This window comes from Metopolophium dirhodum, chromosome 7 (genome assembly GCF_019925205.1).
Source record: "Metopolophium dirhodum isolate CAU chromosome 7, ASM1992520v1, whole genome shotgun sequence".
Taxonomy (NCBI): domain Eukaryota; kingdom Metazoa; phylum Arthropoda; class Insecta; order Hemiptera; family Aphididae; genus Metopolophium; species Metopolophium dirhodum.
Window position 1 is genome coordinate 35,747,161 of NC_083566.1, and position 21,720 is coordinate 35,768,880.

At 31.0% G+C, this 21,720-nt stretch overlaps 2 protein-coding genes across 2 annotated transcripts in view; one reads left to right on the forward strand and one right to left on the reverse strand.

Moving 5' to 3' along the window:
* The window catches only part of LOC132948272 (melanopsin-B-like), a 54,827-nt gene extending 46,211 nt beyond the window's left edge, over positions 1 to 8,616 (forward strand). The window contains exons 2-4 of the mRNA XM_061018680.1: positions 1,602 to 2,385; positions 2,526 to 2,656; positions 2,762 to 8,616. Coding sequence (XP_060874663.1) covers positions 1,640 to 2,385; positions 2,526 to 2,656; positions 2,762 to 3,768 — 1,884 coding nt within the window. The 5' untranslated portion in view covers positions 1,602 to 1,639 and the 3' untranslated portion in view covers positions 3,769 to 8,616. The remainder of the gene's footprint in view (positions 1 to 1,601; positions 2,386 to 2,525; positions 2,657 to 2,761) is intronic.
* On the reverse strand, positions 8,413 to 21,720 carry LOC132948273 (organic cation transporter protein-like). The gene is made up of 11 exons (XM_061018681.1): positions 21,436 to 21,720; positions 15,200 to 15,432; positions 14,789 to 15,017; positions 14,619 to 14,722; positions 12,988 to 13,142; positions 12,332 to 12,503; positions 12,018 to 12,263; positions 10,866 to 11,080; positions 10,468 to 10,649; positions 10,221 to 10,360; positions 8,413 to 8,709 (listed from the first exon to the last, which is right to left on the reverse strand). The coding sequence occupies exons 2-11, from the start codon at positions 15,340 to 15,342 to the stop codon at positions 8,637 to 8,639; spliced, it is 1,659 nt and encodes a 552-aa protein (XP_060874664.1). The 5' UTR covers positions 15,343 to 15,432; positions 21,436 to 21,720; the 3' UTR covers positions 8,413 to 8,636.

Here is a 21,720-nt window from a genome sequence, read left to right on the forward strand (position 1 = left end):
TCGAAGCAGAGCAAGATCTAAATTTTTTTCTTTTAATATTTGTATAATGATGTCAGCTAAATATTCACCAGTTACATGTTCAACCTTTGTGAATCCAAGAAAATGTTCCCGTATTGAGCATGTGTCCGAATCAAAATACCGAACACAAAATGAAAATTGTTCAGAAATACTTACGTCAGTCGTCTCATCAGCTAAAATACTATACAATTTTGAAATATGAACTTTTTGAATTATTTTATCACTTATAACATTTCCGCAGCAATCAATTAAATCATTTTGCGTCGTCTTACTAAGTACTTTTGCAGTACGGCCAGTACGAAATTAAATTGTAAGTACCTATACCACGTCGTTGTCGCGGCGTCGCAGCGGTGTCGCGCGTTAAGATAACGCAAGACGTGTGCTCCGGGCCTAATGGTTATAAATAGAGATCGATAAGATACTAAGCTGTAACTCCTTTTATCAGTTTAAATGTACTTAATTAATGATTTTACTAGTAGGTAAAAGGTAGTATTATTTTTATTTACAACTGTATTTTTATTTATATGATACTCGTAGTAACATAAAAAAAATGTTGATAGAAAATTGACAGGGGGGCACGAGCCCCTATGCCCCTCCCCTGGATCCGCCACTGTAGCCAAGTAATATAGAAATTTGTTTCATAGCAATGCGAGATTATATTTAAAATTTATAGTTGCATATTTTGCATATTTGACCATTTTTCATTTATAAGTGTATACTTGACAATTTTTTATAATATATAGGTGTAAGTTTATAATTTAATAAAAATAACCTAATTTTAAATGTAGATATTAGTATGATGGTTTTATTTATAGAAAATAAATACTTTAAAATTAGTGTTCGTATTCCTCGCCATCACTCGTATTGTTACTTATTGATACACCACATACGTAATTCACAAAAACTCGATGTAAGAAGAAAAAAAATCGAAAAAGAAAATTATCAATTATTTGTTAATATACAAGATTTTTATAAATATTATAAAGATATTAAAATAAAAAGGTTTTATTCAATATGTACCATGATTTTTTTTTAATGCATATTTTAATAGCATATTTAGTGATTCTCTAGGGCATAAGTGCATGCATATTTTAGGGTTTGTAAGGGCATGAAGACCCTAGCCCTAATAATGACCTTATAAGGCCGTAGATTTTACTTTTTCTATGCACTCGTTGTTTGCACTGGTCCCAATCTACGTGTATATAATATACCTATGTCATTGTTATTCAAATTTTAAATCGATAATTTTCACGTAAATTTGTATAAATATTTGAGCTATAATTATATATTCAATGTCGGAAGACAAATATTTGAATACATTGTTTTTTATAAATCAAAATAAATCACTTCACTAATATTTATTTTTTGAAATTATGTAGTACATATTGTCTATTGGCTAGTATTTTTAATATATTTTATTTAAGATTTAAATACACTTAAGTAAAAATGTTTGGGATTATCTTACTTTCAAATCGATGATTTTATTAGTATAATGACACGCAAATAATGTATATATTATAAGTTGCTTATTATTATTTTTAAATTGTCATTATTCTATACTGATTTATATTTTTTTTTTTCAGTAAGCTTGCTATCAATGTGAAGGTTACAAGTTCAAATCATGGTATTATTTCTACGCGTTTTCATATGCATAAGTTGTTTTGTCTTCAATACATTTACCTTTTGTACAAGTACTGTTAAAACTGAAACTAGTATCCTGACAACCGTCAAATTAATTGCAAGCGTCAATACCGAGGTTCCATCTGTGGTGTGGCAACAAAAGCAAGTCACGAATCTAACACGCGATTGCAGCATCGGATCGGATCGTAATAATGGTTTAACATGCCGTGATTCGACGGCAGTAAAAAGTGTTTCGAAACGTTTGGCGACTGTTTTGAACAAAAACTTAACCAACACAAACCTTACCAAGACAAATCTTGGTACCGCAAATCTAACAACTGCAAAACCGAAACCCCCGAAATCCGTTGCTGCTACAACTAAGACGCCTCCCAATGCCACGAAACCTGCTAAACCCGTACAGAAAAACAATTTGAGGCACCGCGAGGACAAGGTTTGGCCCAAGCCCGACAAAAGGTTAAGCGATGCCGCGCACAAAACGCCCAATGTCAACATGTCGAATCACACAGAGGAGATCGTAGTCATGTCAGACTTCAAGACCAATTATCCAATCGACACGTGGAAAGAACACGGGTTCTACACGGACGATTACATGAAGTTAATCAACAGTCATTGGTTCAAATTCATGCCGCCCAATCCCACGTCACACTACATTCTCGGATTTCTGTACTCCGTCCTCATGGTACTCGGTTGCTTCGGGAACTCACTAGTGATTTTCATGTACATCAAGTTAGTTATAAGCTAAACTATGCCATGCACTGCACAGTGTACGTCATTATAGTACCTACATGCATTAATATGATATCGCTAAACTTGCGAACAAACAAATTTAGCACTGTTGTAATTTTATCCGGTCTTTGTTTTTTCAGATGTAAATCATTGCAAACGCCCGCCAACGTGTTGATAATGAACTTGGCAGTCAGCGATTTCATTATGCTAGCGAAAACGCCGGTTTTCATCTACAACAGTTTTTACCAGGGTCCTACGCTGGGAAAATTGGGTAAGACTATACAACAAATAAAACTTGAGTGTATTTATAACGATGTGACATTATGTTACGATGAATTTTAATACCTAACTTTCGTTTCGGATTTTTCCTTTGTAGGCTGCCAGATCTATGGATTTTTCGGTGGCTTGACGGGAACTGTGTCCATCATGACGTTAGCCGCCATATCGTTGGACCGGTATTATGTGATAGTGCACCCTCTGAACGCGGCCGTGAAAACTACCAAACAGCGGGCCAGGGTGTGGATAGGCCTGATATGGACGTACGGGTTCTTGTTCTCCATCATACCGGTAATGGACATGGGGTACAACCGATACGTACCGGAAGGATACCTAACTAGTTGCAGTTTTGACTACCTGTCAGATGACAACCAAGAGAAAGGGTTCATATTGGTGTTCTTTACGGCGGCGTGGTGCATACCGTTCACCACGATATCGTACTGTTACATTAAGATACTGAGGGCGGTTTGGGTGACCAGCGAAATGGCCGCCAGCCGGTTCGGCCAGGAGGAGGAGAAGAGGAAGACGGAGATAAGACTGGGTTATGTGGTGGTTGGGGTCATCATGCTGTGGTTCGTGTCGTGGACGCCGTACGCCATGGTGGCCCTACTAGGCGTATTCGATCGGAAAGAGTACATCACGCCACTGAGTTCGATGATCCCGGCGGTGCTTTGCAAGGCTGCCAGCTGCATGGACCCTTGGATATACGCTATCACGCATCCAAGGTTCAAAAACGAATTGACAAAGCTAATGTCGAGAAAGAAGACCAGGAAATTGGAGCGGGATTATGGTATGAAGAAGAACTGGGGAGGCCAGTCATATTCCAATAAGAGCGGCGCCGGTCTCAGGAACCTCTCTAGCTCAGAAGATGAGTGCGTGGAAGAAGTGATCGTCGTGATTGATCCAGACGACAAGAAGATGAAACGGCAAGGATCGACTTCCAGTCACAAAACCGAAGAGACCAAAGCGCTGGAGACAAAGTTCCCACCCACGCGGCAGGAGAGTCTGAAGTATATGCCGCCCAGCTGGTACAAACTGCCCCGGACTACGTCTAAGAGCAGCATCATGTTAGACGCAAAACTTACAGGAGACGATAACAATAAGTGATAACGTTCTTGTCGAGCTTGCCAACGAGCCCACGATGAGTTTGAAGATTTTAAATGATAAACGCTGTGATTAAAATGCTAGTCTATATTATATTATTATTATATTATGTACAAACATAATATTATATAATCTGATCTCACACTCTGTGTTAATGGAAATTACGAACATGTATTTACGTATAATGTTGTCCTTATGATCGTAAATGTTTTAGGTGCTTATTTGTATGCGTCTGTCGTGTATAAAAATAAAATATAAATCCCACACACGCGGCCACACTAACGCGTATTGACGTGCACTCCACCACCGCATGGCAGTATAATAATATATAGTTAATAATTCGATACGTCAACAGTAAACCACGATATTTATCTTACATCGATATGTCTATTGAATGCAAGGTCAGGCTCGATATGAAATTATGTACATTCAAATATTATTTGTTTGCATGCGTTTTATGTTTATAAAAAATTAATACGAGTGATATTTAAGCGTATTACTGCAAAGCTACCGTAAACCCATTATTTTATTACTATTACAATATATTGTTGTAATTAAGTTTGTACGCACTTTTTCTCTTACCACCTTCCATAAGGGTAGTTTTTGATTTATGTTGAACAGACAATTGCATCAAAAAGTCGAAAGCGATCAATCGATAATACACACACACACACACACACACACACACACACACACACACACACACACACACACACATATTGAGTACACTCTTTGATGATATTATATTTACCATTACGTACCTATTTAACTTTTAAAGCCCATAATAATATTATGTCCACGTGTGTTTTAAAATATTTTGAAGGTCAAACAATTTTTCTATGCCTGGTTTAAAACCAACATAATCAAAACTACTCAAGGATTTGAAAAATATTATTCTTTTTAATAGAAAGACATCGATATGTAGGTAAAGCATTATTTTACCAGTAGGATACCATCGAATTAATAAAGTCATAAGTATAATAGTAGTTCCATTCATGACAGTCAACCGCGGTGTCACTCTTTTGTGAAACATCACGTGTTAAAATGAAACGTACTTCATGACTTGTCTTAAATTCGCGTTTATAAAATTTGGTTTTTTTTTACCAACAAACCCTTTTAAATTCAAATCTATGTCAGAATAAGAAACTGACAATTTTTATTTGTTTTTTTTTTTTAATATATGCATTTGACAGTGCTGAAATTTGCGTAGATGCACGTAGTCTGTCACTGATATTTTTACTTCCGGTAAACATGATATGGATAGGTGCACCTAGATGGTGCAATATTGTTTTATATGTGGTTGATTATAAAATAATAATAATAATAATAATAATAATGGACTGGTTATGTGAATGATGAAATTATATGATTATATCATATTATGATAAAGATTGAGATTAGTGCGTATACGTGTACTTGCCGCCGTGCATCGAATTAATGCATACCCACACATTGCGATCGTAATATGAGGTAAATTTAGGACAGGGTGATTAACTTATATAAGCATATCCTAATTAGTTTTCTAGTGAACAGTTATTTTTTTACTATATAATATTGATAAATGTTTAGTTGTATATTATAAATTCACGACCGTATAATACTGCAATATAACACGAAGTTTTCTCATTCCTGGTAAGCTTACAAACCGTTACTATGTCCCATCGGTAAATTATACGACCCATCCCCCCCCCCCCCGGGTTGCACATTACCTGATACAATATATTTTGTACTCAAGTGAATTCCATTAGCAGGTGCATTACAGTGTTACACAGATATTTCAGTACATATTTTGCAACGCACCGACTACCCATCAGTAGATAAATCAGAACAGACATAATAAATTGCTATAAATGTATATAATCTATACGATTAACGATATCATTATTGGTACGCAACAGTCTAATAAAATCCTAAAAAATTTTGGCTTTCATTTATCGTCTTATTGCTGTAATCACAACTTTCATATATTTCTGAAACAAATACTTGCGATGTATAATAGTAATCAGTGGCGTACGCAGGATTTTCGATTGGTGGGGGCGGGGAGATTGATAATAAATTATAATTTTATTTTTATTTTGTCCAGTCTAATAATTGTAGACGTTTAGGTGTACTTTTGGTAGCTCGAAACCGAAAATTCTCAGTACTTTTTAAAGTAATCAGAAAAAACAAAAATAAATAAATTAAAATTTGTTTAAATTTTTCGGTAACCATTGTCATATTAAGACCGTCTTCGATTGAATTGTATTCGATTAATTTTAGTTTTTTTTTTTCTAAAAATGTCAATAAAAATTATTCGTTTGGTCAAAAAGCTTAAGATGAAATACAATAAGGTTCCTCAAAAGTTTTTACTATGGCTATTTAAAAATATTAACGATACATGGGCACGATTATTTTTTATAAACATTCAAAGTTAAAATTATGGCAAAACCTCGGTTAATTTGTAGTTTAAAATTTATAAAATATTAAATTTCTATAGCTAAGGCTTGACAATTTAATACAAGGTCTTTCATACAAGTAGTTCATACTTTTACCAAAAAATTACTGATAATTTTGGAAAATTGTTAAGCAAATACAATGTTTTTGCAAAAACTGGTTCATTTTGGTAAGACGTATATGAATTTACGTCTTTCTCACTAGTTGACGGCAGTTGAAACTTGACAAATATTTTTTTTTTTAAAGTAATTATAATACTGGCAATGAAGGGTCTTCAGCCCGTTAGCACCCCCTCCCCCCGCGTACGTCACTGATATTAATACATACATTACCCTTATACACGTTAGTTTTAAGGATATTATATTCTACGTTTAAGAGAGGGATATAGACATATACTTAAAACATAATATTATGTAAGTATACTACATGGTTTTTAACTATTTGAAAAAAAAAAAAGATGAATTAAAGGAATATTATTAACAGACAACCAAACAGTTCTGATAAAATAATAGGTTAGGCTAGGTACGTAAAGTAGTTTGAACACTAATATTATAGTGCCTAAAATATAAAATATCATACACCTAAAATGTATAGATAGGTACGTAGCTTTTAACCTGATATTAGACATTAATATCACTTGAATAAAATAAGCAAATAAATGTATGTAACTACCTAGTTTTGAAATAATAAATTTAAGAATCCCATCGTATACTTTGTACCTATACTTACATAGTTATATTTATGGATTTAACAATCGTTCGTTGTGCTAATTACATCGCATTATGGATTAACGTTAATATGGTAAACATTTTTAACACTAAGTACAAGATCAGTGTATTCGATTATTTATTTTTAAAGTTATTTTACAGAATAAAATACACAATATAATATAATTTACCTACTTACAATTATTTGAACAACATAATAATATAGTGTATAAAACTCATTTCTTATTATAATCGCAATAAATCCTATACAGCTAGTTTTATGATACATTGATACTTTTAAACTCTTTATGCAATAATAATGGGAAAAATTAAAATAAATATACATATTATTCGTCTTTAGGCATTGATAAAGTGGCAATATTTGAGTGCACTTTATAGTCAATTTATAAACACAATATAGGTGTATTAGGTAATTGTCAACTCACCGACACAATTATTTTTATTTATTCAAATAAAGGCAATAAAAAATGTAAAACCAATTTCTTTACTTAAAACTATTTTGAATCATTAGATATGTTATGAGTTTATTATGTATGAACACCGAATAGTTTGAATAAGAGCAATGATAATACTCGTTTAAAAAATATTAACCATATGGTAAAAATATGATTAATCCAAATTATTCAATCTTCTAAAGTAGTTTGACAAGAACCACTGAATCTTATACTATGGGAAACTAAATTAAGGATAAGAACACAAATTATTCATATTAAACCTAATGTAATATTAAAGGTAGGTATCTATATATACAAAGTTAAAGTGTCCCTACTAATAATTTTCATTAGAACTTGGGCACCTGCGTACTTTTTTACAAAATTTTTTTTTACCTTGCATTATTTTTGTAATGTTTATTTTACAAAATTGTATTGAATCATAGGTACAACTTGTTATTATTATGGCTCTGAATTACAGGCTACAGCTATGTAATATAATTTAAATGTAATTCTCAAACAAACATAAATTATATACGCAATTTAATAATCACAATTATTTGTAATGTGTATATTAATGAATATTCAAAAATATTTATTTTAATCGCTCGTAATATGCGGTCGTTGCTACTATGTCATACTAATAATTAATATTCTGTAATTATTTATTTGGGAATTAACGATTGAAGGATGTAAGGTGCTTTGCAAATCAGATTGAGTTTGAGACAATCAAGGGACTAATTTTTTTCAAAGTCCATGAGTCTCAATTTTTTTATTTTTACGATTCGAGCACTGTACCAATATTATATATGACATCAGTTCCACGCACGACACTATAGCATGGATGCAATTGACCATCACAAAAAGCACAAATTTAATTAAGAACGTAAAAATCATTTGTGGTTTTAGTAATATAAATCAATGAATACAATGCAGTCCAGTAGAGGTAATCTTTTTAAAATGTTTGTTCAAACGAAGGATTGTTTACCGTTTGCACTGTATACAAAATGTAAAAGGTCATGATACAAAAATAAAAATAAAAATAACACGTATAATATTAATATTATTGTAGTTTGTAATTCACTCAGAATGTTATAAAAACATAAGTATGTAGTACAAAATAGGCACAAACAACAATGTTTAAGTTGTCGAATAATAGTAAGTAGTTATAAAAAAAAATAGCAGTCGGAACATTATTTCATATTATTACAAAACATGTAACTATTATTCATAGTGGAAAAATACAAAATATCATTATACACCTACATAATTTAATACTTTAATACTTGTTTTTATCCTTCTTCACGTCACCATTTGTTGCCGGGTCATTTATAAGCACTCGCTTGTATTTCCTTGAAAAAAAAAATCATTAAATAAACATACATATTATTATATTAATCTATAATTATACTGTAATAAATGTTAATATATTGTAATTGGTGTAAAAATAAATCAAATGTACTATCTATGAATAAAACAAATACAATATGTTTCGTCCAATGCATTATCCTTGCGTTTCTTTCTTTCTTTAATTATTTGTGATACCTTAGTTTGAGTCTTAAGTCAATATATTTTGCACTATACATAAATCCTAAGGTTGAATTACATTTCCCGATTTTGATATCGAATTTTCGATTTTAACGAAAATTTGATTTGCCGAGAAACAACAGAGTAAAATAGAAACAAATACGAATACTGTTTTAGAAATAATAATAACCTAACCTAACCTTTTTTTTATAGTTCTATAATGTTTACTAAATAAATAAGGTATGTAGGTATATAATTAGATTAGGTACCTACAAATGTCATCCATCAAGTGTTATGGTCATCTCAACTCATTAGAGAATATTGTCTCCGTAAACCATATACGTTAAAATAAGAATCCATAATACTACGGTATGGATGTATAGTATACAAATAATATAGTATAGATATATTGTATATTGTAATATATTTAATATCTGGGATCCGTGCTTCAGTTTTTGCTTAGTGTTAAAATAAGGAATCTGTTTAGGAAGTCTTGTCGTCAAATGTATGCGACTGTGTACTAATTAGTAAATTGTAATCCTCATATACCGTCCAATAATGGTTGGCTGTAGAAATTCATCAATACATTGATTAGCAATATTCGACCACGATATACCTAGGTCCTATAGGTACTAACTATTGAAGTATCTATTTAGATATTTAAGTATAAATTTAAACAAATCCTGTAGCGCTATAACTTACGATAATACGTGGGTTTGTAATGGGTACATAAATATTACAAACATGGCTATTTTATCGACATATAATACACTGCATTATTGTGTAGACAAAATAACAGTATGACAATGATAGCTATACATTTCGAAATCCAATGAATTAAATTACAATTTAATGGTGTATATTATTTCATATCTTTCTCTGTATCCAACCGGTGGGTTGAGTTGAGCGTTGACACGTATAAATTAGCATAATTGAATTAATTAGAATAACTGAAAGTAAATTGAGTATAGATACATCAAGCACAAAACATTTTGTTTATGTGCGAATTCATAATACATATTTTAATATGGATATAAGCTCCGAACATAACATTATTATACTATGAAATTTAAATGCGTTTTTTTCCTTGAAAAAAACAAATTTAAAATACATTTTTTTCGTAGGTTTTATCGAATATCACAAGAAACTTAAGAATCTATAACACCGTGTCTTATTGTCGTACCAACATCTACATTTTAGAGAGAGTTCAAAATAAATCCCACTCGATGAATTCAACTTGATTCCTTTACATTTTAATTAGCAGACTCGTATAGAAAGTTAAATACGATGAAGTACGTTTGTTCTATGGGACGTTGTAACTTGTAAGTCGACTCACTTTTCTGACATAGCAATGAGATCTTCGATGGTATCTGGCAGTTTTCTGTTTAGCGTCTCGGGTAACACAAGCGACCACACTCCGACCAACAATGCCAGACCGCCGTACACGACCAACGGCATATTAACCCAAATTTCAGACTGAAAATTGAAAGAAAATTTGTGACGACCCGTAGTATTATATTATATTGTACGGTGCGTAAACGCCGTGCAGTGCTCTTGAACTGCATTTTAATGCACCTCCATACCGTGTTGTTAATGTATGGTGCCACAATTCCTCCGATCCTGGCGAAGAACGATCCTACCCCCAAGCCCATATTCCGCACCACGGTCGGAAACTGTTCTGCAGTGTAGACGTACACCGCTCCGTATGACGCAGTTATGGACATCTTGGCCATCATCGCAAAGAAGATAACCATCCACGTATTCGCTAGAATTAAATACCATTTGTATGTGAAATTTTTAATTTGTCAATCAAACTTATAGAGCAGAGCAGTATGACACATTAAAGATTAACAGTAGATAAACGGTAAGTTTTTGTGATATAATAAAAAAAAAAGTCAAAGCCACCTTAAAATGTTAATAATAAAATATAATAATCAATTTCGTTCATTAATAAATAATATAAACTGGATAAATGATTTACTTTTGGGTACAGCTAGCGTTGCTAGAAGTGCTAATCCGGCTAATATTAGGAACCCAGATATATTTATCTTCCTGCCCCATTTGTTGAGGGTGGCTAATAAAAATATATAGGCCGGGAACTCAACTATACCGAATAAATTGAACACAAAATATTGATTTCCTCCAAGATTAGAAGTACTCCAAGACAGACCATAATAGGCAGTGCTGTTTACAAACCTAAAAAAAATTAAATAACATTCAATTATGATTATATTTTTTTTTAAGGTGCATAATATTAATTTAAATATATAATTGTAGGTATAGAGGTACTGATTTCGCTACTTTTTGTGCAACCAACAAATTATTTTACCAAACTAACTTATACTTATAACTGAAGAATATATTATGTCATAATTATTTAATGAAATTAATATTATTTGTTAAAATTATTTTGTCATAGTATTATGTAGATTTTTTAAGTCTTTTTTGAATTAAAAAATATAATTAAAAGCATAATTTTTAAAATAACTAAAAATATTTCCGCTTAGATGGAAGACCCAGAAAAAAATTAATATTTTAATAATTTCAAAATACGTAACATGTTATATAAACGTAAGCAACGCCCAGTTTTTTAATAAAAAAATTGTAATTCCTGCGGGCTAAGCTCTTTATTTATATTTCATGATGTATACATATTTAATCATTATAAATTATAACTATTGAGTTTTTAAGAGTTGCAAAGTATAAAATTGTTGTCTGTTAATCTGATATCAAGAGATGTATACTGTATACTGATGAGATATCTGCTGAAAAAATGTATAATGATGACATATACGATGACTAAATTATTTGAAATTGAAACGTATATGATATCAGATATTGTGTAAGAATGATTTTAAAAAAAATGTTTAGTTTTGATTATTAATTTCTTGTAAATATTTTTGTACATTTTAAAATTCATCATATTTCAATAAATGGAAAATGTTTGGTTTTAATAAATTATTTTTAAACATATATTATAATATAATCAATCACACGCGTAATATAATGCAATATAGCAAATATATCATCTTCATAATAATATATATATATTACTCTAGTCTCTGATAGTAAGTTTATAGGTTAATTAATTTATATCGCATCAATCTAGTTGATTAGTACCAACTGCCATTACCACAAAAGCATTATGATGATAGATCTCTTCAAAATCACTGGGTGTTTGAATAGATCGAAAAACGACGCTTTGGGTTGATCATCGGCATTTACTGTAAGCTTTTTCTCAATATCGCATTCCAATATTTCAACTATGTCTTTTCCCGAAATGTCCACACCATTCACCCTGCACACTTTCTGGAGGATTTGTACGGCTTTATCCTGTTTACCGTTGGCCAGTAGCCAACGCACCGATTCTGGTACAAACCTGGTACAAAGTTAAAAATTTGTTTTAGTAAACTTTGCTGGTGCGAAACCAATACGTGCACTACTGACCAATAATAGGTCGTGTAGAACAAAGTCGGTATGGTAATAGCCAGTTGAAAGTATCTCCAATTTTCGTGGAAGGCGTACGCAAATCCAGATGTTAAAAGAAAACCGACAGAAAAGAACATTTGTATGACCACGCCGACCACCATTCGATATTTGGAGCTGACAAATTCCAAACCTGTGAAAAATCGTACTTTTATAATTTGAAACAGAAACATCTCACGGTCCGTGAACGTATATTTAAATACACATTTTAATACAACGTGTCTATACGTACATATTAATAAAAAAAAAAATTTTAAAACGTAAATTAGTTATCAATACATTTTAAATTATGAATGAAAATAGTACAACAATAAATATTAAATGTTATATCACATAAAATAAACACTGTAACTAATCTAATGATTACTTTATGCGGCGATAATGCAAAAAATATTATAAAGAATTAACTATTAATCTATTAATAATTTTTCGCGATAAACAGTTTTTACCTGTTGATTAAACAGTGAAATATTTATTAGGTCACATTTTAAAGTCCATATTATTAATATAGCCATGTGCAGTGTGCATTAGTGTTTAACAACCACTCAGTTTCGTATTGAATACTGCTGTCTAAATATAGGTAAAATCTTAGTTATGGACTATGGTAAACGGCCTACCGATGACATAAGCTGCTAGGTATAGCCCCGAAGTTGATGCTCCTACCAACACTCTGAGAAATGTAAAGCTCCAATACTCTTGTGTAAATGCCATACCGCAACCGGAAATTCCCTGCAGCAATACCGATATTACAAAAATATTTTTTCTCCCAATTCTGAAAACAATAAAAGTGTTAAGACGCGATTATAGTAGGTATAGAACGTAGGCTGATCATGTTACGGACTATAATATTATATATTATTTTATGTACTATTCAGAGTATTTCATCATTTGAAAAAAATCGTATCAATATAAAATTGTATTTGAATGAATTTTTACAATCATATTATGGTAAACATATTATGTTATTAGAAAAATATTTTAAATGATTTAAAAATATTAATTCAAATACATATATTACATATATACAGTGAAACGTCTAGATGCCGAATACTCTCATTCGCTGAAAATATGTCCGCTACTCAGAGGGTTCAGTTTGTAAAAAGTTTGTAGTATGTTCCCAATAGAAACCGTCCGTTATTTATAGGTGTACACTAGAAGAGGTTTAACTGTACAACTTTTCGAATAATTATCAAAATGTTCCCAAATCTGATATAATAATAATATTTATGTGGAATATAAATATAGGGTATAATAATATAATATATCATCATTACTATAGTGCCAGTATATCTGTATATCAGTTAATCTGTGATCACTTGAAAATCTAAATATTCTATAACGCCCCTATTGAAATCTATATTTTATTACCTAAAAAGTAAATTCTTGTTCGAGTTCAATAAAAATGTGCCGAAAAGTCATAAAATTTGTTTATAATATTATATACGGACTTATCTATATATTTTACACACATCTTAATTCTTAATATTACTTATGCAGTAAGTTTATTTAACAATATTTTTTTTCTAAAGAACACTCATAAAAAATATAATATGCCAGTTTTATTAATATTTATAGCATACGTTATTATCCATATTAGGTAAGTGCGCATTAATTAGATAAATTTATGTTACGTAAATTGTTTGATTATACATATACACGGATAGTTATTTTAAAGAAATAAACATTACAAAATATTTTACTAATAAAAATGTTTATAATAAGACATATTAAGTAAGTAGGTATATATTAATATTATTACACTTGAATCCAGCCGTCCTACCTACCGTCTATTTTATTTTATACGTATCTATGACTTATAGTAAAATGTCTTAGTAAAAAAAAAAGTATATTAGAATTCAAATTATAATACCACTCGACCACATAGTGTGTTATCTAAATCTAAAAAAATGCACATTTAAATTGCATAGTATCACTCTGATATACAGATTACGGTACGTAAATATATATATATATAGTTATCTTTAATATTTTTCGTAATATTCGTGTTAAGAGTTACGATTTACGTTGTTATAGACTAGTGACGAACTTTGCTCGTTGCACGCTGAGCCCGGGCGGTATATTGGGTGATTCTCATATAGATATTGACCTTCCTCAAATCCGGCTGAATAGCTATGTTGAATTTCAAGTGAATCGGACGGGTAGTTTTAAAGATTACGAGTGCGGAAAAAAGCGACCATTCATTCATTCCATGATAAAATATAGATAGATAGATTATAGAATAACTCACCGGTCCGACAAGTATCCAAATATTATCGATCCCAACATCACACCGACCATGAGCATAGAGTCCGCCGTGCCTTTGTACCAAGCTCTGTCACACACCAAGTTAAACTAAGCGAGAAATTTGACCACTTTAGACCGTGTTGTAAAAAAAAATATGATCACTTAAAAATTCACCTCCATCACTGCGGTGTTTTGGAAGTCGTGTCGGTCGTATATCCAACGGTGGCAGGCTATGCTTTGGTTCGCCGTTATATTTGACGAGTAGTACGCTTCAGTGAAATTCGTGTCGTACATCTTACACGAAGAAAAATGGTCCAACTTATAATCGAATGGATATGACTTGTTCATGATGTCGGGCGGCAAACCATACGAAGCATTGTCGGGCTCACCCGGTAATTGACATCTATATACAACGGAAAAATAGCATTAGTACTTGTATATAATATAATAAAGTATAATGTAAATAGATTAGTAATCGTATATATATAATATATACAGTATACACTATATAAATTGAAAATCGTATATATATAAAATATATGTATATATAGGAGGCGCGTTACACGTCGTTGAAACTGTATATACCTGTAATCAGTTTTGGCCAGGATAAAGACCCCGGACAGCTTATGCAAAGCACACGATATCGCGGGTAGACACAGGAAGAAGTAAATTCTTCTCTGGTACTTCCCAAAATCGCCGATTTTGTGTAATAGGTCGTCGAAAGTCATTTTACTTTTTTCCAAAATATTACTATCCAACCAACTGTGGTTTTTGTGTTGTTGTAATGCCGTATGAAGTGGTTCAGTTCTTTACTAAAACTAATAAAATATAGACAACGTATTGAGTCGTTAATAAAATTACACAAGTGTTTACATTGGACGTCAATATTTAACTAACGCTGAACAAACATAATATAATTAAATCCTTGTTATAAAAAGGATTAACGATCCGTATCTTTACGTTAGGTCAAACTAAATACATTGCAGATTAGCTTACTGGGCCTACTTCAATATTAGTAGACATAGCTACCTATATATTATAAAAATATTAAATAACCTATGTTAAGATTTAACTTCTTGTATAATCTTTATTTTAGCACTTCCGTCCCCAAAGCTCAATCACAATCACCAAAAATAAATTATTGTGTGTATTATATAAGCAATAAAAGAAATATTAAAAACGGATATAGACGTCCCCATGATAGGTACTTCTCGGAAGATCAAATAAACAGATGCAACTTTTTTAAATTTATAAACATTTTTTATATTTTCGTCGAAACAGCTGATCGGAGTTTGCTGATCGAAGAGTAAATTTTTCATGAATATAATGTGAGTATTAAAAAGTTAAATTGATCATTGTTTGGATTTTGATTATTATTATTAGTATTACCATCAGTGGCGTGCCCAGGAATTTTAAATGGGGGGACAACATTTTTTTTTTTTCAATAAACAAAAAATGCGGGTTAGTGGAAGTCGCTCTGCTGTACAGTAGTCTACAAGTGGGTGACTGTAAATTTGAATTCAATGATTTATATCATGTGTGCAAAAAACGGTTCTGAGCAGGGACGGTTTGGCAGCCTAGGATATTTTATATTATATTTATATTGTTATTATTAATATATATACATTTTTAACTATACCAACAAAATCATTTTAAAAGCTAGTATACTATAGTCTACAATGGTATTTATTTATTTTTTTTTTTTTTTATCCTGGATACAAAATTTTTACTAGAAAGAGTGCTTTGATTTCCGCATATAGTATCTTAAATTTTAGCAAATTGGATCAAGATGGTACTTTAAAAAGGTAATTTTTCGATTTTCTCTATTAATTCCACGGAAAAAACCACCAACAAATTATGAAAAACCGGTAAAAACATGATTTTAATTTCTTTTGTCCAGACTGACAAACCATCTCCGCTCATAATCATTTTTCTTATACAATGATATTATATCATTGGAGGATTCAAGTTTAATACAATCCATTTTACATTCACTTACTTGTAACCTACTGCACAGCAGAGTGACATCTACTTACCCGCTTTTTAAATTTTAAGTTTGATCAATTTTGTTGAAATTATAACTTTAAATATTTATAATTAAAATTATGCATATGTATTTTTAATATTTTTCAACTGCTATTGTAAAAATATATTAGGAGTAGTGCATTATATTTTCACGATTTTTGACCAAACAAATAAAAATGTATTGATATATATAATATAAAAAAAAAATACAGTAAAAGAAAATCGCTACATGAGAAATCGAGTGAATATCCAATGGTGTTAAAATTTGAACTTTAAACGCTCATAAAAATTTAATTTGACTTTCCTGTAAACGTTTTGTTTTTTTTTTTATAAAGGTAGACAAACTTATGAGGAATCTTGTATTAAATTATCAAATCTTAGATAGTTAGGTTTAAAAATAAAATATTTTATGAATTTCTAACTCAAAATACATTGCACATTTTCGTGATTTTTACGTAATTTGTCAAAATTTGAACTAAATGCTTAAAAAAAAAAATTGTGACTGTATTTTAACAGTTTTCAATTGCCATTGTAAGAATTTATTAGTAGCCTCGTATTAAATGTCAAGCTTGTTAACTCAGCGGATAAAATTAATAATTAATAAAAATTAATAGCTCTAAATAGCTATAATAACTGATAAGTGGTTTTCTGTAGGTCGGTAAAAAAAAGACAATAGGGGAGCATGCTTGTCCTTAGCCGTAGATGGTAGATCTTTCACATAATATAATATCATATTTGGTTATACTCTGTTCAGCAAGATACATGAGGGATGCGCAGAATCGGCGAGCTCTCTCGCTGACCAGATATTATGTGCATTTATGATACATATCAGTATATACTATATTTCATAGGTGTATATTATAAAAGTTAATCCAAGTCATAAGTAGGTATACCTATGTATTTTGTATAATGCACTAAATACCTATAGCGATTGATTAACTTATACTACGAAATCAAACTGCCCAACTTCAATGCGTGTGTTTCCGCAGTATAAGTAAAAAAGGAAAACATTTTTCAAACTTATTTACTCGATATCACACTTTTTATTTATTTGCTTTTAAGTTTTAAGCCATACCTTAGTTATTTTTTTAGAGTAAGCTCTCTTCAACTGGTGCGTTTTCAAGTAGGTTATCATTTGTACAGAACAAGAAATTTATCACATAATAAATATTATTAACTTGAATATTATACTACAGGTACAGTAATTATATAGGTACCTAGGTAATAGTAATAATGCCATTAATTTGTCGCATGCTAATGCATATAATATGTAAAAAATACGAGTAGATAATATGTATATTGTATAATGCGAGTGATATAAAATTGATCTTACGATCATTTTCAGTAAATATGGTCATAACTCATAATATTATATTATTACTCTGTACCTGCGCATTGGCTACATTAAGTTTACATCAAGTCTAAAATATAGACTATAGACCAGTACAGTGCCAAAAGTACAATTTATTACACGGCTGAAGGTCTTTTGGCCAGATAATACAATATTAATCGTAATACCTACGCCGTCAACGTATAAATTACAGAATGAAACAACACAAATATTTATATTGTTGAAATAATACTAAGACATTGTAAGATGTTGACCGTTGCGCTTTGACAAACGTTTAAACGTCCGTATACAGAGAGAACTATTGCTGCTCATAGTGATGGGCTGGCGCCTGTACAGACCTAATCAGCGCTCGTTGTTGTAACTTCGTATTTCTGTTACCCTATTAAAAACACAAGTATACATCACGGTTGTAGGTGTAAAAAAGAATAATAGCAAACGTCAGTAGAAAACGCCAGTGTCACATTCCGTTTATATTTTGTAGCACGTAAGTATACAAATTAAGATTTACGTGTAGAAACGTAAATAAAAAACCTTCTACAGAAATGTATTCACAGTAGGCAGTAGGTATACTTGAGTAAAAGTATTCAAATACTTTTTAAGCACCTACTCAAATACGTATTTTAAATACTTGTGAAAAAGTGCTTGGATATAGTATTTTAGGTACTTTCTCAAAGTATAATTATTTAAAATTAAATACCTACTAAATAATAATTTTCTTTCTTATTTTATATAATTACCATTTTTAAAAAAATTTCAGATATGTGCGTACAAGTCATAAAATATTATCTTGGTACATATATAAAATTATAACATGTTTAAAATTGGTGAATAAACGATACGGGACCGAGTGACAGTAAAGTATAGTAATCAGTTCCCGAATGTCCATTGTTTTTTAACGGAAAAAAAAGGTATATACAAATATACTAAATTACTAGAAGGCTTATTTCAATAAACTGTAGACATAGTTTACATTTTTACAGATAATCCATTTAGAGGTAAAACCCACGAGTTTAATTCCAAAAACCAGTAGAAAAATACCTACTAAAATTAAACATGATAAAAATACCTTATTTATTTGATAAACGTTTCTAAAAGCTCTTTATCTCACAAATCATTCCTAACTGTATGGGGTTGGTAATTCTTGTCTTGCCCGCTCATAGATCTCTGCCCTTTTTTTTAATTAAAAAACGCTAAAAAAATTTTTAAAATTGGTATAATTGTAAAATTGTATACAGCCACATAATATGGTTTTCACACTTTGATAAGTCATAACTAATGCAAATCCAATAGGTAAAAAGTAATAATTAATAAAGAATAACACACTACTCATTGAAATTATATGTATTATTTATTATTTGTTTTTAATATTGTTCAATCCACCAAGAACTGCTAGGTATGCACAAGTCAATTTTATAGACCCGTGATGGCATAATCTTTGTAATGAAATTAGAGCTATGATTAAAAAATTTGTGGATTCGTATTACCAGCAACACGTTAATTTCGTTATTAAAATAAAAGGACTATAAAATTGACTTATACATATCAGTTCATGGTAGGCATATTGCACAATAAAATAAAAAAAAAATAATACATACAATTTTAACGAATAGTGTGTTAATTAATTACCTAACCAATTGGATAAGGTAGCATTAGTTATCAAAGTTTGAAAACCATACAATTTTACAATATTAATATAATGTACTTTTGAAAATATAAGTTGCTTCATTCAAAATATTTTTTTTTTCCTGTATTATTAAAAAATAATTCTACGAAACAGCTATTTTCAAATTTAAAAAAAATGTTAAGCTTTTTTTAGACCAAGTTAAAAATGAGGATATTATAGTCACAAGTCACATACCTATTACATTGAAAAAACTGCATTACAATATCTGTATTATAACTCGAATTATTATTTATTGGAGCTACTGACTTTCCAATGAATTAATATACTGATATTAATTTATTATATTATATATAGATGTACCTTCTGTAACTAAACATGATTTTCTATTAAAGTTTATAAAAGTTAAAAGTAACAGTACTTATTGTTGGGTATAGTATCTAACCTTAAATTTTAAAAGGGTTAAAGTTAAAACAAGTTTAAGTAGTGACCCAGGATTAATTCGATCATCGTCATTAACTGAAAAACCCAACTAAATTCCATTAAAAAAGAAGTTTTCGACTTCAAAATAATAGAGTGAATTCTATTGTTGCTACAATTGCGTGATCAATATTTGTGACTCAATTTTATTGAACCGTGAATTGTCAGTTTGTCACCATTAAAACACACTATAATGCGTACACTGGTCAACGTCTCGAGTCCCGGCATAATATAGCTTACATCCTGTACATTTATTATATGTTGGATAATGTATAATATGTACACGATAATATACCTACTATTATATAATACAGAGTGATTCACCAAACACGATCATCCCCTTTTTTCTTCAATAATACAGATATACAAGATCTGATTGTTAGAACTTTTAAAATTATATTCAATTTATACTAAAATTATTGAGATTTTTTAAACTGCATAAGCAATGTCCTGTGGAGATACAAACTTCTGTTTATTAAATGAGAACCCTTTTTACCCCTTATCTTGTTGAAGCGTACAGATACGAGAGATGATAAGTGCCTATATACTAAATAAATGGCTGCTAAAGAATATTATATTATTCAATTATTTTTAAGAGGATGTCAGCGAAATAATGTTGGTTTTCTCTCTAAGGTTCTTGAGTTGGGGTAAAATTTATCTTAGGGTAAAATCACCTATTACAAAAATTATAGGGAATACCATTTTTGAGGGTTTGACATAGGTATCGGTTTTATATTTTATTATCATTAGACTCTGTAGTCGACTTAAAAAATAAAAAATTAAATTTTCAATATTTATACAAATAATTGATGTCAAATATAGGTACCCTCGAAAATATTGTTCTCCGTGTTTTTTCTGCAAAGGGATATTCAGTTATTCTACTCTAAGCGATTACTCAAAACCATGGAAAAAATTATTTCGCGTAAACGTGTTTTGTCCGTGTGGCACGCAGGGTTAAGGAAAGAAAGCAATTAATATTGTGTTGACGGCCTCTCAACACGCGGCTCGACGCCGGGCACATGCGAATTTATTTTTGAACGACAACCGGGCGCCGTCGATCAATATTATAACGGCAACGGACGTCGGCGCACGCGCTCCGTACAATACTATGGACTTATATAGCTGTACAATTTAGTCCTACAGCTGCAGCACCACAACGATATACGGGTAGGTAACCTGCGTGTGCGGCGTAGGAATCACTAATTGTAGCAAACTTTCCGTCCCATCGTTGGTTATTATAATGTCGAAGGTGATCACAACTGGTTGTGACGAGTGAATTATTGTGATTTGCGTGAATAATTATACTATACTGTATAATATTATAATAATATAGGCAATAGTTACCAACGACTGCTTCAGCGGCGATCGAGGAGCCGGTGTCGCGTTTCGGCGAAATCTGGCGGCAACAAACGACGTCGCAGTCGGAAAAAGGAGATGAAACGAAAACCGTACGAACGGTATATTAAAATAAATAAAAAAAATAATAAAAATAAATCGATATTAATAATTCGCGATGATTATTATTGTTATTGTGATTGTTATTATGCTCAGTACGAATCGATTAAAACGGGAAAACGGCCGTGAACCGTACGCGGTCGCGCGCACTGCGATGAATGGCATGGCCTACTA